The sequence below is a fragment of the Nyctereutes procyonoides genome, unplaced genomic scaffold, assembly GCF_905146905.1.
Source record: "Nyctereutes procyonoides isolate TBG_1078 unplaced genomic scaffold, NYPRO_anot_genome, whole genome shotgun sequence".
In the NCBI taxonomy this organism is placed as follows: domain Eukaryota; kingdom Metazoa; phylum Chordata; class Mammalia; order Carnivora; family Canidae; genus Nyctereutes; species Nyctereutes procyonoides.
In genome coordinates this window covers 11,322,455-11,348,970 of record NW_026575042.1, presented here as the reverse complement: position 1 = coordinate 11,348,970, position 26,516 = coordinate 11,322,455, and the positions used below count along the sequence as shown (strand labels likewise).

General features: G+C 36.1%; 1 protein-coding gene across 1 annotated transcript in view; it reads left to right on the top strand.

Annotated features, from left to right (window-relative positions):
• Positions 1–26,516, top strand: part of ULK4 (unc-51 like kinase 4) — a 590,170-nt gene that overhangs the window by 152,285 nt on the left and 411,369 nt on the right. Inside the window, exon 22 of the mRNA XM_055321719.1 lies at positions 24,500–24,627. Coding sequence (XP_055177694.1) covers positions 24,500–24,627 — 128 coding nt within the window. The remainder of the gene's footprint in view (positions 1–24,499; positions 24,628–26,516) is intronic.

The window sequence follows — 26,516 nt, the reverse complement described above, 5'->3', positions numbered from 1 at the left end:
GGTAATCCATATTTTTCTATTGCATGACATGTGAGGAATGTGTTTCTAAGTCAGTATAACTCTTCTTCTTCTTCTTCTTCTTTTTTTTTTTTTTTAAGATTTTGTTTATTCATTCATGAGAAACAGAGAGAGGCAGAGGTAGAAGCTGGCTCCTCGCAGGGAGCCTGATGAGGGACTTGATCCCTGGACTGAGGATCATGCCCTGAGCCAAAGGCAGACGCTCAACCACTGAGCCACCCAGGCATCCCAGTATAAGTCTTCAATATTATTTTTAAAGGGTAATGACATTCCATCACCATTTATGAAATGCTTCCATGGAAGTATCACCATTTATCCTAGCAGCTCACTATTTATTGCCCCTCTAAGAATTATTTTTGCCATTGTTTTCCCAGGGAGAGCATTCTTATTGCTAAATTCTTTTGCATGGCCATCCTGAATTATTCCTTTAAGCTAAAACTTTTAAGTAAAATTGGTAGGTTACGTTCATTTTTAGAAAGTTCTTTTCCCTTCCTAGTTTGTAGATAAAAAACCACTATGATTGCATATATGTTTGCAAATAGACTCAGTGCCAGGAAAAAGTGTGGAAGCATTGCATCCAGATTATGTGTCTCACATCTGCCAAAATATTTTGGTTTCAGACAGTATTAAGTGCGTGGCTACAGCCCTATCATCCCATCATCCCATCATCCCTTTCGTTTTACTTTTCTCTATCTTTGAAAATTTCAGCCACGATACTTAGATGTCACATGGTAAATTCTTTTTCTTTTCTTTTTTTTTTTCATAATCTTTGTCTTTTATTTCACTGAACCACAGTGAGTTATTTCTGGGTTATTGGAAGTTTTGACTTTGGTCAGAAATCATGCTAGTTATGAAATTTATGACTTGTGATGTCAGGGTGACTGGTAGAAGGTGATTGGTTATGGAATATAGAAAATCTGGTGAGAACAAGAACAGATTCTTAAAAGATATCTGTTTTTGCCAATATGGCTGAGTAGATACCTTACGAACTCTCGCTATAAAAAAACTTTAAAATGCTGGATAGTCCTGGAAGAGATAAGACTTTCAGGAAAATATCAAAGATGAAGAATCTAACAGTGAAGATGAAATGGAAATTGGAAGGGCTACTGTGAGAGTGATGGGGCCAAAGCCTGGCTATCAGGGCACTGGAGTGTGTGTGTGTGTATAGTATATATGTGTGGAGGTGGGGATATGTGTGTTTGTTCAGGGTTTGTGCATATGGGTGGGGTGTGTCTGTTGTGTTTGTGGGGGTATATGTATGGGGTATGGAGTGTATGTTTGTAGGATTTATGTATATGTACAGGATGTGTGCTAGGTGTGTGTGTGGTTTGTGTGTTTATGTGTAGGGTTTGTGTATGTGTACAGGGTGGGGGTGTGTGTGGGGTGGGGTGGTGTGTGCACTTCTGGGGTTTGTGTGTGGGCGGGGTGTGCAGGTTGTGTGTGGGATGTGGGTATACGTGAATGGGTGTGTTCAGTAAGAAGACTGAAACCTAAAAATTGTTGAGAGAACAATGTAATTGGGCCACATTTGCCCATCATCCTCATCATCAATTTTCAGTACATGCTAATGTTGCCTCATCTCTGCTCCCTCTTCACTTGTATTTCATGTCTACATGCTTCTCTTACCTCTGAATTGTTTTGAAGTAAAACACAGACATTGTATCATTTGTAATTATTTCAGCTATATCTATAGAAGATAAGCAATATTTTAAAATAGATATATTAATAATAATATTAAACCCCAACCAATTAATAAGCTCTCTGTTTTGTTTTTCTGTTTTGTTTTAAATAAGTTCCATTCAGAGTTCATTTGGCTTATCAATGATTATTTTCTAGATTATTTGAATCAGGATCAAATCAAGGTCTGTATGTCCCCTTTCTAATTCAGGTTGATTTGTCTTTTCATTGTCTTTAAATCTATAGATTCCCTTATCTTTTAAAAAATATTTATGTATTTAGTCTTTGAAATGAACCTGTTGGGCAGCCCCGGTGGCTCAGTGGTTTAGCGCCGCCTTCAGCCCGGGGTGTGATCCTGGAGACCTAGGATCAAGTCCCACGTCAGGTTCCCTGCATGGAGCCTGCTTCTCCCTCTGCCTGGGTCTCTCTCTCTCTCTCTCTCTCTCTGTGTGTGTCTCTCATGAATAAATAAATAAAATCTTTTTAAAAAAATGAAATGAACCTGTTAAGGAAAACAGTCATAGTTCATGGGCCTTTCCATGTTTGGGTTTTGCTGATTGAATCTAGCAAACAACTTAGTGTGGTGTCCTTTAAAATGCTGGTCCTATATTTCTCATACAAGTTTATAGGTTTGATCAGATCCAAATTAGGTTTTTTTTTTCCCCTGAAGATGTTTCATTGGTGGTGTATGTGTTTTTTTTTTTCTTTTAAAGATTTTATTTATTTATTTGACAGAATGAGAAAGAACAAGCTGGTGGAGCAGCAGTGGCAGAGGAGAAGCAGACTCCTTCCTGAGCAAGGGATCCTGATGTGGGACTCGATCCCAGGACTCTGGGATCATGACCTGAGCTGAAGGCAAATGCTTAATTGACTGAGCCACCTAGGTGCTCAGGTGGTGTGTGTTTTTCATAACAGAATACATACACCGATAACTTGACTCTGCCTTTTCCCATACAAAGAGTGAGCAGTGGCTTCAGTTCCAGTCTACCATACTGGTTATAAGTTTCCTCATCTGCTCTCCTCGTAGTGGTTTTAGCAGCCATTAATGATAATTGTTGAGATACATTGTTTTGTTATGGGTGAAAATATCCTGATATTTTAATATTATTGTTCTGACCTCATGTCTTAATCAAAATTGCTCTATTTTCAAAGAACTCTTTTCAATTCTGGTTACCCTGAGGAATGGTTTACATAATCAAAGGCAGGGTAGGTGCTTGATTCACTTATTTACTGATTTTTAGAATCATGAGTTGGTTTTCCTAGCAGTTTCCAAAGACTCTTTAGGATTGGGATTTTAAAGGATACTTTAGTTCCCTTATGAATTCACAGATTTTAATATTCTGATATGTTTCCATTGTGGGTGATGTTTTCTTCAGTACTGAGAGTGTTGCTTCTTTAGCCAGTGGAAGCCTCCACAAGTAGCCTCCTGGGGCTTTTTGTTCGAAATCCAACAGTCTTTACCTTCTTGCGTTCTATTTAGGCTTCTCTTCCATGTTCTCTGCATCTGGAACCAGTCATCCCTCCAAAGAGCCCCAGTTCCTCTAGTAGGAAATGGTATTTAGAGACTGTGATATAGGATAGGAGTACTTACTGCTACTGGGTTGGTTATTGTTTCTAGGCATTCCCAGCAGTTTGAGCTAGGAAATAACTATTTTAAAAATTACATCTACTGTTCATACTGGTATTTCCAATTTCACTATTTTGCCTAGCTTATTTTATATTGTAATTTTTTCTCAAGTTGAAAATCTTGTTTTCTCTTGACATTAACTTAATTTCTTACTTGTTTTATAATATTTATATGTCTCAGAACAATATTATGATTTCTGAATACAATCTAAGATTTTTGTGCAGTTGTTTTCTTTTTTTTAATTTTTATTTATTTATGGCACACACAGAGAGAGAGAGAGGCAGAGACACAGACAGAGGGAGAAGCAGAGACACAGGCAGAGGGAGAAGCAGGCTCCATGCACCGGGAGCCGGACGTGGGATTCGATCCCGGGTCTCCAGGATCACGCCCTGGGCCAAAGGCAGGCGCCAAACCACTGCGCCACCCAGGGATCCCTGTGCAGTTGTTTTAGTGCTTAGGGTATGTCCAACTAGATGTATAGTCAGATTAGTGCGTTGTAAATTCTTTTCAAATAATTCTTTTTTTGTCTTCTTAAGTCACCAACATGATATACCCTTAAGTATCAGTTTCTTTTTGATTTGAAGGGATTGCTTTTGAAAAGTTTAATTTTTTTATTATCATGTAAAATGTTCGTATGGTTTTAATGGCAGTTTACAAAGAATCAATTCAGAGGAAACTATTTTCCATATCTGTCCTCTCTACTTGTTTCCTTCCTTCCACACTGAATGCAAACATTTTTATTAGTACCTGTTTAAATCTTCTATTTAAAAAAAAATCAAATGTAAACAACTATGTCTCTCTCCCTATATCTATTTATCTTTATATCCATGTATTATATCTATGTATTTATCCCTCTCTATTTATCTCTGTAAGGTTTTTATTAATGTTATTTATTTTATAGATATACTGTTTTTATTTATCTCTTCATTTTATCTATCTGCCTTCTCCCCAACCACCCCAATGCTCCTATATTTGTCTGTGGGTAAAGGGTTAAGAATTATACTTTCAGTTAGCTTTCCAGCTTTGTGTTTCTGGAAGCCTAAGACCAACCTGTCACCTATGAAGTTTTTACAGGAGAAATTGGTGCCTGTGGGGTACGAAGTTTCTAATTCAGAGTGACTCCCATACCCACCCAGTGTGGCTTTTTTCTTAGTATGCCTGAGCTGTGGTCATCAGGCTGCAGCCAGAGCAACATCTGAGGCTGCCTTGCCAGCAAGCTCTGTTCCTGAGCAAACTGGTTGAAAATGTGATCTATGGTCCTCTTTTGCATTGATACATCTAGTAGACTCTAATGTGACCTCTGGTGGGTGTTGTAGTAGTCTCTTCCTTCTTTAGACTAAAGGACAGCATATGCCATTTTGCACCTTGTGGGTTTTTTTTTCTTAGTAATATATTTCAGAGATCATTTCATTGTTGTTCATAGATAGGTTTTGTACATGCCCCTCTCCCTTTTAAAAACAATACTTTGTAGTGGATGCACCACATTTTAGTCAACCATTCTCTTGAAAGATATTCATGTGTTAGGTCTCTTTTCTTACATTATTAGACTAAAATATGTAAAGGGAAACTTGAACAAATTTTAAAAGAAAATATAAGTGGCTATCTTTGTGTCCTTGCTGAAGGGAAAGTTTTCTTAAGGCTTAGTATCCAGCATATAAATAATAGCCTACATATAAAAAGGAAAAGACAAGACAAAATGAACATAGGATATGAAGAGTTACTTCATAGAAGAAACTAGAATGGTCAATAATGTCACGAAAAGGTGCTCACACTGAATGTTGATGAATCAAATGAAGGTTTTGATGAATCAAAATCAGTTTCATACATTTCAGGTTGGCAGAAATGTAAGTCCGACGGTAAGAATTGTTGGTGGAGGTATAGACCAGTGGAACCCTCCTAAGTAAAGTGATATAATCACTTTGGAGTACAATTTCATACTTTGTAGTAAAGTTGGTTTGCCTCCTCTGTTTTTATCTTATTTTTCTTTCCCTTTGAAGCCCTATGTTCATGTGTTTTGTTTCTTAAATTCCACACGAGTGTAATTGTGTGGCATTTGTCTTTCTCTGACTGATTTATTTCACTTAGCATAATACCCTCTAGTTCCATCCAGATCATTGCAAATGGCAAGATTTCATTCTTTTTGATGGCTGAGTAATATTCCTGTGTGTGTGTGTGTGCGTGCGCACACACACACAAAACTTCTTTATCCATTCATCTGTTGATGGACATCTGGGGTCTTTCCATAGTTTGGCTCTTGTGGACATTGCTGCTAAAGACGTTGGGGTACATGTGCCCCTTCGAATCACTATGTTTGTATCCTTGGGATAAATACCTAGTAGTACAATTGCTGGGTTGTAGGGTCATACTATTTTTAACATTTTGAGGAACCTCCATACTGTTTTCCTGAGTGGCTGTACCAGTTTGCATTCCCACCAACAGTGTAAGGGATTTCCCCTTCCTCTGGATCCTTGCTGACATCTGTTTCCTGTCTTCTGCCCATTTCTTGATTTTTTTTTTCTTTTTGTTCTTAAAGTTTACAGTCTCAGAATTTAGAGGGTTTTAGGAACCCTATCACCTTATTGAAAATAGTATATGGATTATTAAGTCAACTAACTTTGAACATTACCACCTGTGTTTAATGGAAATATTCTGGCAGGTTTGTAATGTGGTACTTTATGATAGACAAGATAGAACGTGATGTAGGACTTCATGGGAGCCGGGGAGTGAGTATCTTCTCTGGTGACAGGCTATGTTATTAGTTGAATTATTGCTTGTTTTGGATATAAGAAAAAGTGTTCTTACTCTTTTTTATTCTGTCTTAAACATCCCAAAATTAGTCATCTTCTTCAATTTACAGGCCTTCTTGAAGGACTTTAGGCATACTATTTTAGTTAAGAGGTGAATTTGAAGTTAATTAAAAAAACATTTCTTTAAGGAAGTTTAGCTTTCAAAAATAATGTTTGCTATCTAAAAGCCTACCAGATATCCCTCCGCCTTGTGATTCAGGAAGTATCATTCTATTAAATTCACATATGAATTACACAACTTTCAGTGACAACATACTCTAGCATTGGGAAAGTTATTCTGATTGGAAAGAGTGCTCTGAAAGAAGAGTTATATTGCTTATATGGATTATTTGTGGAATTTAACACTGGATCTTTTGGTATACTGATGAGATTGGGAAGTTGGCCACAGCTTTTGTGTACACCTTCTTGTTTGTTTGTTTTTTTTTTTAAGATTATTTATTTATTCAGAGAGGGGGGCGGCAGAGGCAGGGAGAGACACAGGCAGAGGGAGAAGCAGGCTCCAGGCAGGGAGCCCGATGTGGGACTTGGTCCCAGGTCTCCAGGATCATAACCTGGGCTGCAGGCAGTGCTAAACCCCACCAGGGCTGCCCATGTTTTGGGCTTTTGGCGGAGGTTCATGTTTTGTACTGATGTTTAGGAAGGCCTTAGTGCTTTATTTTGTGGTATAAAAGACATATCAGATCGCTGGTCGTTTTGTGCTTATTCAGAGTGGTGCCAACCTGGTGCAATGAGTAGATTTTTAATAAGAGTGTGTGTGTGTGTGTGTGTGTGTGTGTGTGTGTGTGTGTGGGTTTTTTTTGACTTAAAATATTTAGCTAAAAATATTTATATGTTTTTTGGCTTGTCCATATTTGAAACTGTCATTCTGTCATTGATTTTAGATTATAATGTCTTACAGACAGGATATTCAGATGATAGAATCAACATCATAGCCCCTTATGAATTTTGTAGAAACAGAAAAACTCAAGGGTAAACAGTATATAATAGTGTGTTCCTGTTGGGGTAGATTTGGGGAGGAAGAATGCTGCTGCTGTTGTACAGAATTTTCTACCTCCTCAGATCTCCTTAAAAAGGTTTCAAATTATGCCACAAATGCCAGAATAGGAATGGGTGCAGCGAAATTGTGAATGGTGGTGTGGGGTCAGCAGCTGTTTGGGAGGTTGTGGAGAGAAGGAGAAGGTGAATTCTGACAGCCCCAGAAACTGGAGAATCCAAGTACTCACCCTTTAATAGAAAAATTCCCCACTCAAAATAGAAAGCCTGGCATGCAGTTCTTAGATTAGTCATTGAAAGTTGGGGAGACTTCATAGTTTCTATTGTGCAGTTGAGTATAGAAAGACTAAGGAGACCAGGATGGGAAGAGTAATGGTAAGCTCTTTAAGATATTCAGAAATACCCAGGAAAACTCTGTCCTAGGACAGCACTCCATGCTGGACAGACCAGGACTAGAATGCACATTAAATATGGCAAGAACCCTCAGAGAAAAGATGTGGAGGACATCAGGTAAGGCAGATCTGGGGAGGCGCTGTGGAGTTTGCTCCAAGAGGCCATATGTGTGAACATTTCGGTTACAACAGAGGAAAGAGCTCTCACATCACAAAAATAACAGTTATCCTGGCCTATCTTCACTGTCCACAGTAGACTGTCCTTCTCAAAAGTATGAGAAAATCCATATCATTCAGACACCAACAAAGCAAAAAGTTTGTGGTAAAAAAAATCCATGAAAAATATAGTGTTAAGAGAGTGTAAAAATATAAGAATAAATGATAATAATATTTCCCTGAGTGGTAGATGATCATTAATAAAAACATGAGCACAAAGCATATGAAAACTTCAAAACTTGACGTTTTAAAAAACTGAAACATACTAGGAAATTTGGAATGGAGGCTATAGAAGAACTGCATATATCAGAAATAGAGTGGAAAACAGAAATGGGCTATAGGAAAGTACAAAAAGGTGACGTTATCTCAGCAAAGATTGCAAAATTAAAGGAAAAGCAGTCATGAAGGTAGTTGAAGACAATTTATAAAGGAACACAAAGGGAAATAGGTACTAACACTTTTGTCATAAAGATAATAGGAATAGAAAAGAGAAAAGTGGAAAAAACAAATTAAAGATGAAAAGCATCTTGCTGAATGTCTTAGATCTAGAGAAGACAAAGATAATCCAACAAACAAAAAAGTGAAAAAAAATCAAATTAAGGGAAAGATGAAAAGCATCTCACTGAAGGTCTTAGGTCTATAGAATACAAAGATACTCTAACACACAAAGAAGAAAGTTAAGTCATCAAAACAGAAAAAAAATACTAAAAGCTACAATCCAGACCATGTTTTCTTGAATACAAAGAGTACTTGAATGGAGAAATCAAAAGGACACACAGTGTATCTAGGAAAATCATTCTACAATAGCAATCAGATGACATTTGAAAGAAAAGTCATTTGAGCATCTAGGCAAAAGGACCTTATATCTCAGCAAGTCACTTATAAGGAAATGACAATTATACTGGCATCGGACATTTCCATAGTGGTGCCACAATTCAGTGGAGAAAGGTATTTAAGATTTTTAAGAAAAGATATTAACCAAGGATTTTATATTCAGTTACATTGGGTCTTTGTTATAAAAACCACAGATAGATGTATGAACATGGAAGAGATTAGTTCCTGGGAGCTCTTCCTGAGGCTTCCATCAGAGAATGAACTGCAGACAACCAATGTTTGAATAAGCTAAGGCCAAGTGATGAAATGCAGGCTGATAGAATAGTATGTCATTCTAAACCTGTAGTGACTGTCTCCATCCATCCATATGCACACATATGTGTAACTACATGTCTATGTATATAAATGCATATAAGGATAAAGGGTAAATATATGAAAGTTACAGTAAACTAGACATCTGCTTTGTAAATAAATCACGGCTGTGACTTAAAAAAAAAAAGAAAAAAAGCTTATCATAAAAATTCAGTGTCGTTGTCAGAAAATTGAAAGCATATAAAATTCCTGGAACTCTACTCTGCTGTATTTCAGCTAATCAAGCTTCGAAAACTCACATCAACTTGTTTAAGCTATATAGGTTCAAACATCTGCCTCAGTTATGTTTTTCCTAAGGTACATGACCTCGAATGTACTTCCTAGCTGGATAATCAGTAATGCATCTTTTGGATTTTATATATACTTTGGGGGTTAAAGATTTACACATTAATTTTTAAAGGCATATCATATTTCACAGGTGAGTTTGTTCATACTCACTGGTAAGAACAGCTTCCTTCTGAGTGTTATTGATTAGAAATACTGCCTTCTGAAAGTTTTTTGCCTTATTAATTTTGACAATAGCCGCTGCCCATCTTTATTTTAGCAATCTAGTTTGAAGTCGTTGTTTCAGATTTCATGTTTTGCCCAAGTAGTACAATAGCAATTAATAATAAGCCAGAAGCTGTAGACCACTGTTATTTGGAAGTACCAAGAAAGATCACTGAGAAATTTTGTGCATGTAAATTTAGAAAAATTTGAATACTAAGCCTACTCAGGTTTTTTTTTTTTTCCTCCTCAGAGTTACTAGGCATACTGACTCAATGGCCTTTAATTAAGCATTTAAAATATGGTAATTTATGCACATCCATCAGACCATGAGTTTGTATTGTGATATTTTAGTCCATCTACATTAATAAATGTATTTTGTGAGACATTTTAGTTAGATACTTGGCTAAACTTTAAGAAAAGTGTAATTCAAAAAAATTTTGAGATTTAATCAGTACATTTTTAATTTCCATCTCTATCAAACAGGAGAAAATTGCATCAGTGATTTCTCATTGCTTTCCTTGAGGCTATTATCCGTTGATGGCCAGGCTGTACTCATTGATTTTTTTTTTTTTTTTTTTTTTTTTACCTGTGACAGTTGATTGAAGCAGATCAATTTTCTCTCTTGAGATTTTGCAGGAGATAATTTTGAAGTTCTCGACCTCATCATTATTTTTATTCATTTAATAGTTTTTTGTTTTTATGGGATGTATTAGAGGGATGTTTTATCTTTTTGCTGAATTTTGATGGTTTCATTTTGTTTGCTTTTGAAGCTTCATATATTTGGACCAATTTCTAGCGTTCTGAATATTTCATCATCTCATCTTCGTTAGATAGATCTGTCCACTGTGAAATCACTGCCGAATACCATTTGATTGTTGGACATAAACTCGTCATGCTGTGGTTGGTTTATAGACCTACACAGCTTCTGCTTTTTTTTCCCCCACATGTAATATTTAGGTATGTTGAGCGGAATGGCAAGATGAATTTAAATCAAAGCTGAATACATAGTGGACTGCAAACTGAAATGACCTGAGGTCATTTTTGGTTCTCTAAAGGTAGTTTTGATTATTCATTCTTGGCACTGAATCTTTGCCTGCAGCCTATAATCTTCCCTCCTCAAGTGTTGTAAGACTAATACTGTTCCAGAGGTGTGGTGCATGTTGCTCAAGATTAATTATGAAGTCCTGGGCAATTAGTTGTAGGCAGTTCATTCAGACTGCTCATTTTTTCAGAAATGACTAAATGAGAATTTATTTAGGGCATAAGATGTTTTTAGGCCTAGATCCAAAACTGTAGTCTGTAATATATTGCATCTTCTCAAGGGACCCAGAGTTACTATGTTACAAACAAATCTAGTATACAATTTCTTTTGTTTTTGGTGTTATAGTTTGTCTAGTTTTTTCCTCCCCGATTAAAATCATAAATTATTTTAGTTTTGCAAGATTGTCAGTAATGGCTGCATCTACTACATCAAGAAGAAATACAATAGATCTCATCACTTACTTGTGGACGTTTCTCTGTTTTAAAATTATGGCTATTACTGTATGAATTTTTTTTTGTGCCTGGAAAGTTTCATCTTTCATTATATACCTAAGCCATATTTCACTCCTTTTCCTCTGTAATAAACTACTTCAAAATGTAGTGGCTTACACAAGGACAGTAATTCATTTTGCTCACAAATCTGTAATTCCGGCAAGGCTGTGTTAGCTGGGAAGATTGAGTGGGGTTGGAGAATAAATTTTCCAGATGGCTTATTCATATGAGCAGCAAGTTGGTGCTAGCCATTCAGTGGGCACCCACTGGGGCTGTGGGCTGAGAGCCTCATTTGCTTTCCATGTGGGCCTCTGAAGGCTGCTTGGGCTTCCTCACAGTGTGGTGGCTGGGTTCCAAGAGTGTTCTGAGAGAGGTGATTGGGTGGCACAATGGGTTGAACATCCAACTCTTGATTTCAGCTTGGGTTATAATCTTGGGGTCATGGGGTTGAGTGCCATGTTGGACCCTACACCCAACATGGCATCTGCTTGAGTTTCTCCTCTCTCATTCTGCCTGCACCACCCACCCCTAAAATAAATAAAAACAAACATTTCCTGAGAGAACCATGTGGAGGCCACATGGCCTTTTCTGCAGTCAAATGCTCTACCACGGAGCTATACCCCCTCTCACATTGCCTTTTCTGACCTGGCTCTGGAAGTCATGTAGTACCACTTTTACCACCTCCTCTGCCCAAGTGCATCGCTAGCATTTGCCATGAAAGAAGACGATGAAACTGGATATAGTCTTTGCTACAGTTATGATTTCCTTAAGAAATCCCCTGTTTGGGGATGTTACAATTGTTTCTTGTTATTGTGTCAGGTAAACAATACCACCAATGAACATTCTTGTACTTAAAGCTCATTTGTTCATCACTTTGTTAGGATAAACTTTTTGAGTTGTAAGAGTTGTGTCAGAAAAAAGAACATTTTTAAGGCCTTTGAGAAATAACTCACGTTTCTCCCAGCTGAAGAAAAGGTTGAACACTTATTTTCATATGGGCTATATTTAAGGTTTATCCATTTATCCATGACCAACACTAGCTGCCATCCATTTTCATCTTTGCTGGTCTGCTTTGCAATAAAATGGAATCTTATTCTTCTGAAATTTGCATTTCTTTCCCTACTAGTGAGAGTAGATGATTTATTTCCTTGTTAGGCAGTTTAGAGTTCTTTTATCAGTTGTTTGCTAGTTCATGTGTTTTTTAACTGGAGTGTTCACGAATTTTTTATTGATAAGTGATTTATACATATTTTACATACTTTTCCAAAGATTATGTATTTATTTTGACAGATGTATAGTATTGTAAGGCTGTTCCCCTTTACTTAAATTTAAATTTTTAATGACACTTTTGGAGTCTTTCTAATGTTAAGTAGAAAAGTAAGAATTTCAATAAATGAATTGTTTGTTCTTTATCTTTTATTTGCTAAAGTCTTAAATATACCTCTGGTTGTTTTTCCCTTTCTATTTTATTTATATTTCCCATACACATTTCAAAAATTTAGTTCTTGCAGCACTTTAGGATATGTTTTAGTAATTGTATGGAAAATACATTATTTAGTGTTTTTAGTTATTTTAGTATTTTTAAGCTGGGCAAAAGCCTTCAATCATTATGAGTGTAATCATCTCCATTTTATTTTGAAGTTGAGGAAACAGAATCCTAAAGAGGTTATTTTGTCAAGGAATGTGGCATTTGTAGTCAGTTTTGTTTGGCTCCAGATTTCAAGTTCTTTCCCAGTTAGTATATTCTGCCATTCCAGTTTTCAAGATTTTTGTTATTACTCAGTCAAAAGCTTTGGCTTTCTTTGGTAGGCCATACATTTCTCTCAAGTTTTTTCTTAAATGGTTTGTAATTTTACTGTTCTTTATCAAAGGGATTCATGACCTAGTTATTGAAGCTTTTTCATGACCTAGTAGAGTGAAAATTATGGCGTTTTCAGTTTTATCTAGCTCCTTTACTAGGTACTGGGAAAAGAAAAGGAAAACACTAATTAGATTTTTGGCATAATGCTTTTGGATTTGAATGCATAAATGCTAAATCTATGAGTATGCATGGGTGGCTTAGTAGTTGAATGTCTGTTTTCAGCTCAAGGTGTGATCCCTGGGTCCCAGGATCGAGTCCCACATCAGGCTCTCTGCAAGGAGCCTACTTCTCCCTCTGACTATGTCTCTGTTTCTCTCTCTCTGTCTCTCATGAATGAATAAATAAAATCTTTAAAAAAATTAAATGTTTAAAATATAAGGAGATGCATTTTAATATACATAAAAGTCTTTAGGAAGAGTTTTCATCACTTGTAATGTTGTATTTTCTTTAAGTTAATACACATTTTCATTTTCTTGATTTCTTATTATTTATACTAAAGTCTTATGTTATATTCTTTGTCAGGGAGTTAAATCTACCTAAATATAGATTTCCTTTGTTCATTGCCATGAATCCTTTTTAGTTCCTAAAGTTAGAATAAGGGATGTGGTATCTTGTTCATAAAACTTTGGATAGCTTTAAAGTAATACTAGACTGTTTAGAAAGGTTCTCCTAAATTGTCATTTGTGTTCATTTTATTTGCTGTAAACTCAGAGTTAGAAATTTAGATACAATGAAAAGATGAATAATAACAAGTGTTGGGAAGGATATGGAAATGCAACTTTCTTTTTAGTGATGAATAAATTAGTACAACCACTGTGGAAAATAATTTAACAGCCTCTATTTAAAGCTAAAGAGGTGCCTAGTTCTTAGCTGTTCTGCTCTCAGGTTCATATCCAAGAGAAGTAGATACATATGTTATTTGTTCACAAAAAGCCACATGAGAATGTCCATAGCAGCTTTTTAAAAAAATATATTATTTAAAAAAATTTTTTTAAAGATTTTATTTATTCATTCGAGACACACAGCAAGAGAGGCAGAGAACACAGGCAGAGGGAGGAGCAGGCTCCATGCAGGGAGCCCGATGTGGGACTGGATCCTGGGACTCCAGGATCATGCCCTGGGCGGAGGGCAGTGCTAAACTGCTGAGTCACCCGGGCTGCCCCCATAGCAGCTTTTCTCATAATAGTCCCAAACTCCAAACAATGTAAATGTTTAACAATAGAATGGATTTGTATATTATTCTGTGTTCACATAGAACATTATACATCAGTAAAATATGAACTGCTATTCAATATGTGCACATAACACAACTTTTGAACCATCACATCAAAGCCAGGCAATGGGAATTTTTTTACTTCTTTTTTTTTGTGTATCTTTGCTGTATCCCTTTTTTATTTTGTTTTTCAGAAAGCCAGCATTTTGACTCATTTATATTTTACCATTTTTCCCAATTTTCTAACTCACTACCCCTCTGCTTGCATCTTTATTCTCTTTGATTTTCTTCATTTTTATTGTTTTTTTTTGTTCACATATTTTTTGTTCTTTCATTTTCATTTACAAATGTATGTACTGATTGTTATTTTCTTCTGACAACTATTCTAAATCTATCCATCCCATAAGTTCTGATACATAGTGTTTTTAGCATATTTTTAAGTTTTTCAATTTTGGCTTATATTTTTCTATTACCTCAAGGCTTTTTAAAATAGTGTTTTAAAAATTTCCAGGTGCAAGGATCTTTTGGATTATTGGTGCTTTTATTAATGTCTAGTTTTATCACATCATGCTAATAAAAATTACTTTTTCTTCTTGAGCTATTCCAAAAAATAGAGAAAAGAAATTTCCAAATTCATTCTATGAGTTTCAACATTACCCTTAAAACAAAACAGATAAAAACATTACAAAAGAAGAACTACAGACCAATATACCTGATGAACTTAGATGTAAAAATCTCAACAAAATATTAGCAACTGAATCTAACGATACAATAAAAAAATCGTTCCCCACAAACAAATGGGATTTATTCCAGGGATGCAGGATGGTTTATTATTCACAAATCAATCAACATGATACATCACATTAACAAGAAAAAGGATAAAACCATATGCTTATCTTAATAGACACAGAAAAAGCCCTTGACAGAGCATGACATTCATTCATGATTAAAAACCTTCAACAGAATAGGTTTAGAAGAAACAGCTCAATATATATAAAAGCCCCGAGGTATATATGAAAAACCCATGGCTAACATCATACTCAATGGTGAGAAGCCAAGAACTTTTCCTCTAAGATCAGGAACAAGACAGGATGTCACTTTCACCACTTATATTCAGCATAGTACTGGAAATCCTAGCCATAGCAATCAGACAAGCAAAAGAAGTAAAAGACATACAAGTCAGTAAGTAAGAAGTAAAACTTTCACTATTGTAGATGACATGGTACTAAATATAGAAAACCTTAGGGTTCTACTAAGAAACTACTAGAACTAGTAAATGAACTCAGTAAGGTCACTGGATACAAAATATGCTAATAATAAAGTAGAGAAATTAAGAAAAATCCCATTTTCAGGTGCACCCAAAATAATAAAATACCTAGAATAAACTTACCTAAAGAGTAAAAGACTTTCACTTAAAACACAAAGAAATGAAAGAAAGCTCTTTCATGCTCATGAATTAGAAGAATTAATATTTTAAAAATGAAGGAGCCTCAGTGTCCATCGAAAGATGAATGGATAAAGAAGATGTGGTTTATGTATACAATGGAATATTACTCAGCCATTAGAAATGACAAATACCCACCATTTGCTTCGACGTGGATGGAACTGGAGGGTATTATGCTGAGTGAAGTAAGTCAATCGGAGAAGGACAAACATTATATGGTCTCATTCATTTGGGGAATATAAATAATAGTGAAAGGGAATATAAGGGAAGGAAGAAGAAATGTGTGGGAAATATCAGAAAGGGAGACAGAACATAAAGACTCCTAACTCTGGGAAACGAACTAGGGGTGGTGGAAGGGCAGGAGGGTGGGAGGTGGGGGTGAATGGGTGACGGGCACTGGAGGGGGCACTTGACGGGATGAGCACTGGGTGTTATTCTGTATGTTGGTAAATTGAACACCAATAAAAAATAAATTTATTAAAAAAATAATAAAAATGCCCATATTACCCAAAGTAATGCACAGATTTATTGCAATCCATATAAAAATACCAACACAGTTTTCACAGAACTAGAACAAATAATCCTAAAATTTGTATGGAATTACAGAAAACCCCCCAAAAGCCCAAGGCAATCTTGAAAAAGAACAACAAAGCTGGTGGTATCGCAATCCCAGATTTTAGGATATACTACAAAGCTGTGGTAATCCAACCAGTGTGGTACTGACACAAAAATAAGCACACAGATCAATGGAACAGAATGAAGAGTCCAGAAATAAACTTGTGCTTTCATGGTCAATCTATGATAGCAGAGGCAAGAATATACAATGGGCAAAGACAGTCTCTAACAAATGGTGCTGGGAAAACTGGAGCACTTTCTTACACCATACACAAAAATAAACTCAAAATGGATTAAGAATCTGTGAGATCTGAAACCATAAGAGTCCTAAAAGAAAACAGTAATTTTTATGATATTGGCCATAGAAACATGTTTTTAAGATCTGTCTCTTCAAACAAGGGAAACAAAAGCAAAGTAAATTATTGGGACTACACCAAAATAAAAAGCTTTTTCACAGCAAAAGATAGCATCAACAAAACAAAAAGGCAACTTACTGAATAAGGGAAGATATTTGCAAATGATGTAGTCATTAAGGGGATAATATCAAAAATATATAAAGAACTTATGTAACTCAACAGCCAAACCTCCAAATCTAATTAAAAATGGCAGAGGAGGGATCCCTGGGTGGCACAGCGGTTTGGCGCCTGCCTTTGGCCCAGGGCGCGATCCTGGAGACCCGGGATCGAATCCCATATTGGGCTCCCGGTGCATGGAGCCTGCTTCTCTCTCTGCCTCTCTCTCTCTGTGACTATCATAGATAAATAAATTAAAAAAAATTAAAAAAAAATAAAAATAAAATTGGCAGAGGACCTAAAAAAGACATTTTTTCAAGGAATACCTACAGATGGCTAACAGTCCCATGAAAAGATGGCTCATTACTCATCATCAGGGAAATGGAAATCAAAACCACAATGAGATATCACCATATGCCTGTCATAATGACTAGAATAAAAAAGACTAGATAGCAAATATTGGTGGGGATGTGAAGAAAAATGAATCCTTGTGCACTGTTGGTGGGAATGCAAACTGGAGCAGCCACTTTGGAGAACAGTAAAGAGGTTCCTCAAAAAGTTAAATATAAAATTAACATCTCATAATTTCACACCTGGATATTTACCCAAAGAAAATGAAAATACTAATTCAAACGATAATGCATCTTTGTTTATTGAAGCATTATTTACTACAGCTAAGATATGGGAGCACCCTAAGTATCCATTGATAGATGAATAGATAAAGATGATGCCACACACAGAGAAATATTACTCAGCCATAAAAAAGGAATGAGATCTTGCCATTTGTAACAACATGGATGGATTTTAGAGTGAAATAAGTCAGAGAAAGACAAATACCATCTGATTTCACTCATATGTGGAATTTAAGAAAAGAAACGAAGAAACAGGCACAAATATTCTTTTTTCTTAATAATAAATTTATTTTTTTTGGTGTTCAATTTGCCAACATACAGAATAACACCCAGTGCTCGTCAAGAGCCCCCCTCAGTGCCTGCCACCCAGTCACCCCCACCCCCTGCCCTCCTCCCCTTCCACCACCTCTAGTTCGTTTCCCAGTTAGTCTTCCATGTTCTGTCTCCCTTTCTGATATTTCCCACTCATTTTTTCTCCTTTCCCCTTTATTCCCTTTCACTATTATTTGTATTCCCCAAATGAATGAGAACATATAATGTTTGTCCTTCTCCGATAAAATTACCTCACTCAGCATAATACCCTCCAGTTCCATCCACGTTGAAGCAAATGGTGAGTATTTGTCGTTTCTAATGGCTGAGGAATATTCCATTGTATACATAGACCACATCTTCTTTATCCATTCATCTTTCGATGGACACTGAGGCTCCTTCAGTTTGGCTATTGTGCACATTGCTGCTATAAACATTGGGGTGCAGGTGTCCCGGCGTTTCATTGCATCTGTATCTTTGGGGTAAATCCCCAACAGTGCAATTGCTGGGTCGTAGGGCAGGTCTATTTTTAACTCTTTGAGGAACCTCCACACAGTTTTCCAGAGTGGCTGCACCAGTTCACATTCCCACCAACAGTGTAAGAGGGTTCCCTTTTCTCCACATCCTCTCCAACATCTGTGGTTTCCTACCTTGTTAATTTTCCCCATTCTCACTGGTGTGAGGTGGTATCTCATTGTGGTTTTGATTTGTATTTCCCTGATGGCAAGTGATGCAGAGCATTTTCTCATGTGCTTGTTGGCCAGAGATACAAATATTCTTAAATATAGAAAACAAACTAGTGGTTGTCAGAGGGGAGGTTGGTGGGGGAGAGGTGAAATCTAGAAACAGTGTATTTTATGGTTTAAAATAATCTGATTTTTTATATGGTCAGTTTAAAGAAACATTTTATGTTTAAGGAAAAGGTACATTTTCTGTTAGCTAAGTGTAAAGTTGGATATATACCCATAACATCTAATCTGTTGTTTATGTCATTAAGTCTTTTATATTCTCACTTATTTTTGCTCTCTTGACAGTCTTGGGCAGAGAGTCGTGTGATAAACTCTGTTGCTTCTTGCATCTTCTATAGTTACCACTTTATAAGAGTGGTTATGTTATTAAAGGCATAGCATTCATTATTCATTACTGTCAAGTGTTTGTTTCGAATGGTGGCCTTTAGCATTAAAAAGTATTCCTCCTCTTATTCTTTTTGGCCTAAATTCTGCCTTGTGTGTGGGGAAGAGTCATTATCCAATTCTTTGTGTAATAGGAACACAAACACATTTTCTGCTCTCTATTTTTATTTGCCTGATATCTCTCTCTGTCTCTCTCTGTCTGTGTCTCTCCGTCTCTCACTTTTTATCATTTCTAACATTTATATACAATGCAATTTACATTTTGGAGTAGTTTTGTGAATTAACACATGCATAGACCCTTTCACTACCACCACAAGAAGGATATAGAACAGGTGTAGCATCTGAAAAAATGACTTTGTGATGCTCCATTTTTATACAAACCACCTCCCACCCCATTCCCTGGCAATTACTGATGTCTTCTCTGCCCCAAAGCTTTACCTTTTCTAAAATGTTATGTACATAGAACTATATCGTATGTAATTTTTGAGAGGTCTTTTTTTACTTAATGCTGTTGAAATTCATCCATGTTGTGATTATCAGGTCGTTTGTTTAAGCTTTTGATGTGATGGGCATTTTCATTATCTTTTGAAATTTTATTTTTAATTTTATTTCTTAAATATTTTATTTATTCATGAGAGACACACGGAGAGAGGCAGAGACCTAGGCAGAGGGAGAAGCAGGCTCCCTGTGGGGAGCCTGACTGGGGACTCAATCCCAGGACCCCAGGATCATGACCTGAGCTGAAGGCAGATGCTCAACCACTGAGCCACCCAGGCGTCCCTTAATGATCTTTTTTTAAAATTTAAATTCAATTAAAATATAATGTATTATTAGCTTCAGAGGTAGGGGTCAGTGATTCATCAGTCTTATATAACACCTAGTGCTCATTACATCATGTGTCCTCCTCAATGCCCATCATCCAGTTACCCCATCTTTCAACCCCGTTCCCTTCAGCAATTCTCAGTTTATTTCCTATGATTAAGAGTCTTTTATGGTTTGTCTTCCTCTCTGATTTTGTCTCGTTTTTCCTTTTTAATACTGAGTACTATTCCATTATGTAGATATACCATGGTGTATATACCCATGTACCCATTCAAGGACATATGGGTCATTTCCATTTCTTGACTGTTATGAAAAATGTTGCTGTCAACTTTCATGTGTAAGTTTTTCTGTGAACATATATTTTTGTTTCGCTAGAATAAATACTTAGAAGTGCAATAGGGATGCCTGGTTGACTCAGCAGTTAAGTGTCTGCCTTCTGGCTCAGGGTGTGATCCTGGAGAACTGGGATCAAGTCCTACATCGGGCTCCCTGCATGGATCCTGCTTCTCCCTTTGCCTGTGTCTCTGCCTCTCTCTCTCTCTGTTTCTCATGAATAAATAAATAAAAATTTTTTAAAGTGCAATATCTGCATTATATATGATTAGGTGTGTGTTTAACAATTTTTTTATTAAACTGCCAAGCTATTTTCAAGAGTAACTGTACCATTTTCTACCAGCAATGTATATAGAATTCTAGTGCCACACGCTAGTCATTTTTCAGTTTGTCATTCTAATAATTGCGCAGTGTCTCCTTATGATTTTAATTTGGATTATTGTAATGATTGTGACATTGAGCATCCTCTCGTGTTTTTGTAAATCTCTGTGTTCTTTGGTGAAATATTGGTTTAAATATTTTGTCTATTAAAATATTTTTTCTTAATATTGAGTTTTAAGAATTCTTTGTGTATTCCGGTTACAAATATTCTATGCTACTATCTGGCTTGTCTTTTCTTACATTGTCTTCTGTAGAGGATAATTTTAATATTCATGAAGTTCAGTTCACCAGTTTTTTCTTTTATTAATTGTGCTTTGGTGTTGTATCTAAGAACTTTTTCTAACCTAAGGTCATGAAGATTTTCTGTTCTGTTTTCTTTTAAGAACTTTATAGTTTCACATTTTCTATTCAGTTGTATGATTCATTTTGTATGATTGTAATTTTTGTATATGGTGCATAGTATGGAATGAAGTAAAAAAAATTTTTTTTATTTGTGGACATCCAGTCATTACAGCACTACTTATTGAAAATACTATAGTTTATCCTAAGTTCCCTTTGCAACTATTTTGTTTTAAAATATTTTATTTACTTATTCATAAGAGACACACAGAGAAAGGCAGAGATATAGGCAGAGGGAGAAGCAGACTCCCTGCAGGGAGCCTGATGTGGGATTTGATCCCAGGACCCTGGTATCATGACATGAGCCAAAGGCAGATGCCCAACCAGGTTCCCCCCCCCCCCCCCGCCTTTACAGCTTTGTCCTAAACTAATTGACTTTTTCTGAATTTTCTTTCCTTGGTCTTTGTATCTGTCATTTTGTCAATACCACATTGTTTTGATCACTGTAGGTTTTTTTAATGTGTTAAAATAATTGCGTGATTCTATCATCCCTCCCCCTCAAACTGTTTTGCTCATGAGTTCCTTTGTCTTTCCATATAAATTTGATCAGCTTGTTTATATCTACAAAAAAATCCTGCTGAGATTTTTTTGATTGGAATTGCATTAAATCTGTAGGTCAGTTTAGGGGAAAATTGGCATATTAACTATCTTGAGTTTTTTAATAGATGAACATGAAATGCCTCCATTTATTTATGTCTTTAATGTTTTTTCTTTTATAATTGTTGTATAGTTTTCAGTTTACTGATTATCCACAAATTTTATTAGGTTTATACCTGTATTTCTTTTGTTGTTATTGTTAGAGTTATTGAAAAGTGATACTTAAAAAAATATTTGTTTTCTAAAATTGTTCCTTGCAGGTGTATAGAAATACACCAGATCTTGCTAAACTTATTTGTAAGATGTAGAAGCCTTTTTGTAGCTTCCTTAGGATTTTCTACATAGATAATCATACCTCTGAGAATATTTTTTCTGTTACAGTATGAATGATTTTTTTCTTATTTTTCTTCCTCAACCATGGCAATGACTTTCGGTCAAATACTGAATTATGAGTCCTGGGAATGGACATGCTTGTTTAATTCCCAGTCTTACTGGGGAAGCATCAAATGTTTCCCTATAGTATGATGTTAGCTGCAATTTTTCTCTAGATAGTCTTTTATAGATTGGGGAATTTCCCTTCTATCCTTTGGTGGGTTTTAATCATGAATGGATGTTGGATTTTGTCAAGTGCTTTTTCATTATCTATTAATATGATCATGTGGTTTTTTTAATTTAATATGCTGAATTACATTGGTCAATATTGAACCAGTCTTGAATTTCTGCAATAAACTCTACTTGGTGGTGATCTTTTTAAAGTACTTTTTATGTATTGTTGGACTCAGTTTTGGTTAGCTCAAAATTCAGCAGACTTTAATTACATTACCGTCTGTTTTTAGATTGTATTCCAATGCATCAGGTATTCTCTTCATTTTTTTCTCATAAAAGAGTTCTCTGCTGGAGTCTTCTGACCAACTCCATTATGCTTAGGCTCTCTCTGTACTTGGTTATAGCTATCATCTGGAACATGATTCCCTTTATCTCTTTCCTGCGTTCAGTATTTTCTATTTTCTTGGTTTATTTCTTCAGGGTGAGTGTTGGGGGCTATATAGAGGAGTGGTGGTATGATAAATGATTTTGGAAAGATAATAAATAGCCAGATCATGAAGGGTCTTGTAAGTCATGATAAGGGTTCATTTCAGGGGTTGCAGCAACTACTGAGAATATTTGATAGGTGAATAACATAATCTTCTTTGCTGTTGGAGAAGATCACTGTGGCTTTTACTTGTGGGATAGATAGAAGAAAGCAAAGTGAGCTAAAACATGTTATAGTAATTCTGGGAAAAATATAATGGTGCATTTAAATATAAGGCAACATTAGTGGGATATTACTTTCACAGTAATTGGGGATCAATTGGACATGGGAGGAGGGAGGAGTCGAGGAAGGTGCTCAGGTTTTTTAAGTTTGGTCTTAAACTGATGATCCTCAGAGGGTGAGTATCATATATAGGGTAGGTTCTGAGTTGAGTGTTGGACATGCAGTTGGAAGGCTTGCAATATACCCCTTCACTCACATTTAGCAAATGTTGCATTTTACCATGGTTGATTTATAGTGTCTTTCTTTTATGGTGTGTGTGTGTCCAATTTGAGAAGAGTTTGCAGACCTGATCCTGATGCCCCTTTACTTTTTTTTTTATATGCTCCTTTACTTATAATTACTTCACTGAATATTCCTGAAAAAAGAAGCCATGGGTTTAAAAAGCTAACATTTATTTAACATTAGTAATTCCTCTACAGACCTTATTCAGGTTTTGCAATTGTCCTGGTAATGTTCTTTTATGTGACACAAAGTTGCCAGATCTTGAATTGCAGTCAGTTATCATGACTTTTTAGTTTTCTGTAATCAGAAAAGTTTCTCAGTCTAAGGCTAGCGGATCTTTGAGTGGTTTTGTAATTACATCTTTGTATGTGTGGTGGGTGGTGTTAGTGTGGGAAACAGATTTGTAATCATCATGGTCCTTGGGTCCAGGGTATAAATTAGAATGGGAATTGATTGTGGAGAAATGGGTTTCTACTGTCTACTTACTGGAAAGGTGGAAACAGATCTATTACTCAAAGATCCTGTAGTGTTGATTCATTTCTTAAAATCCAGGTGATGAATTAGCTTGATTATTTAGTTCCAGGAACTAGGTGAGACTCCTGCATAAATGTAGGTATATAGATATATCTCCATCCTTAATAAAAAGCATGTGCCTGACGATGTAAATTCTTCCTGTTTGGCAACATAGCACCCAGTGTAAAAGGACTGTGACATGGCCAAAAATTTGAACTGCTTACATTTGCCTTGAACATAACTGTGTCACTCTTCGGTGCTTGCTTCTCTTAAGGACTGTTGAGAACTTCTACTCTTGCTCTCTGTAGCTGTCTTGCTAACAATACAGTTGTCTATTCCTGCCTGCTTACATTCATTGACTCTGTGTATGTGTATGTGTTGCATTTCCTTTTTGCATATCAATAGGCACCTGAAACAATGTCCAGTCTGTTAGAAGGGAACATAATGCTAATCTTATTATGCATTCCTCTGTGTTGTATTATGCCTCTAGTTAAAGAACGTTATAGAAATATAGGTTTTTCTTTTAAGTCATTTTGAGTATTCTTATATCAGTAGACCCTAGATGTGTAAACTAGAGACGTGCTTTCTGTATAATACACAGGTTTGTGCAGAGGTTCATGTATACATGCAGTTGTTACTTCCCAGTTCTAGTTATTTATTGTCACATTTTAAGTGTGACAATAGGTTGTTAGTGGGTTAGGTTGTTGAGTGGTTAAGTGTTAGGTGGTTGAGTGGTTAAGAAGCAGGCTTTGTTGTTCCACTGACCTTGATTTCAGTCCAACTTTTTGAATTGGTTAACTTTTCAAAATAGTAATAATATTGGGGCTCCTGTGTGGCTCAGCTGATTAAACATCTGCCTTCGGCTCAGGTTGTAATCCTGGGGTTCTGGGATCAAGCTCTTCATCAGGTTCCCTGCTCAGCAAGAAGTCTGCTTCTCCTTCTCCCTCTATACCCACCCCTGCCCCTGTTCACGTGCTCTTTCTCTCAAATGGATGAATAAAATCTTTTAAAAAAGTGAGATAATATTGTCAACTTGTTACAGCTAGTTTTCAGGTTTAAGTGAGATAATACATATTAAATTTTAGTATAGAGTCTGGCACGAATTAAGAATGCAAAGACAGTAGCTGGTATTATTATTATTATTTTTGCTACCTGTGTAGTTATTATACACGACTAATCCTGATAGTTGACTGCTCTATTCATTTCATGTTTTCTCAAAATATATTTTCATATCTTACAGGATTTTGTCTCTACAATTATCCGTTTACTTGACAGCCCCTCAACTTCCATTAGAGCAAAAGCCTTCCTGGTTCTTTTATATATTTTGATTCATAACCATGAGATGTTGCTGCTCAGCTGCCAAGCAAGGTATGATTTTCTCTGATATGATTTCATCAATAACATCAGTTTGGAACCTGTTTTATTAGTAGTATTTCTTGGCTTCTGTGTACCTAACATTGAAATTTTTTTCCCTAGACTTTTCTAAGGGTTTAATTTTCCACGTAAAACCTCAGCTGAGAAGTACTGAGGACCTGGAGAAGACTTCTGGAGCTGAAGCAGGGTAGTGGGAAATAGCCAGAGGTCCCTAGATCTTTTTTTTTTTCTTTTTTTTTTTTTTTTGAGGTCCCTAGATCTGATGACAGTCCAAGGCAGGGTATTAAAGTTCTGGTTTGCATTCTTTGGGAGGCATTTGGGAGGCATTCTTGACTGGTGGTTTGGCCATAGTTTTCACTTTTGTAAGATTCTGGAATGAGCAGCTAGAAGCCCAGCAGAACAGTCTAGTGAAGTGTAGAGGAAGAAGCAGGGAGAAGTTTCTGGACTGGTTGTAGGTTGGGAAGGTTTCACTCTCCGTGGGTTCCACCTACCTTCTCTAAAAGGAGAAGCTGTCTGACACACCACAGATTCTCTTCATGCTCTGGTGCTTTTGATTAACATCTGGACTGTCTGGTCCATGTGAAATTACAACTCAGAGGAGCCTTGAGTATATGGTTGACTGTCTCTTGATCTAGTTTTTTTTTTTTTTTTAATTATTGAAGAATACTGAGGAGACCCTAGAATTGCTGAGATTATCTAGATTACAGATTGGAAAACTTTTTTCTGTAAATAGAGAGTGAATATTTTAAGATTTATGGGTTAAGAGGCAAAATGTGGCTGTTTATACTTGTATAACCAGAGAAAAAAACAAATTTCCACAAATTTTTTTATTGATGAATGTGCTTCTATAAAGAGAGAAAACAAACATACACAGATTTTTTAAAATGACCATAGTAAAAATATACTAATAAATGAGGACTTTTTTTTTTTTTTTGTAATACAGGTCTGAAAATGAGAAGAACAGATTTTTTTTTTTTCCTGAGGGAAAGAATAACATTTTGCTTAAATAGGGGTCAAAGTTTGTGTCATCCTCATCAAATCAGTTGTAAATGTCTATGTCAGTGCTGATTCCTAGCTTAATTTTGTGTATCTGATCTTTGAAAATGTCTTTTCTTATAGATAGGTACTGTCATATACCAATATTCATGAGCGTGTGATCTTAGTTGAACATATTCATTACTTGGAAGGCATTTGTGGGATTCTATTAGATTCTTCCTTGATTTTTGCCTTTTAGCATGTCCTTATGTCACAGGCTAATCAGAACTAAGTGAAGGGTATATAGAAGCTCCTACAGAGCCTTCTTTCTTTTCACATTTTAGGGATCATTGTCGAGCTTTGTTTTATATCCAGTGTCTTGAAAACTGATGTTTCATGTATTTTGTAGTTGTGTTTTTTTAGCTTTTTATTTAAATTCTATTTAGTTAACATATAGTGTGTTATTAGTTTCAGGGGTAAAATTTAGTTTTTTATCAGTTGCATACAACACCCAGTGCTCATTACTTCAAGTGCCCTCCGTAGTGCCCATCAGCTAATTCATCCCCGCACCCCTCCCTCCCCTCTAGCAACCTTCAGTTTGTTTCCCAGATTTAAGAGTCTCTGATGGTTTGTCTCCATCTCTGTTTTCTTCTTACTTCATTTTCCTTCCCTTCCCCTATGTTCATGTATTTTGTTTCTTAAATTCTACATATAAGTGAAATCATATGGTATTTGTCTCTGACTTATTTCACTTAGCATAATGCCCTCTAGTTCCACCCACATTGTTGCAAATGGCAAGATTTCATTCTTTTTTCATGGTTGAGTAATATTCCATTGTATATACACACCACGTTTTCTTTATCCATTCATCTGTTGATGGACATCTGGGCTCTTGCCATAGTTTGGCT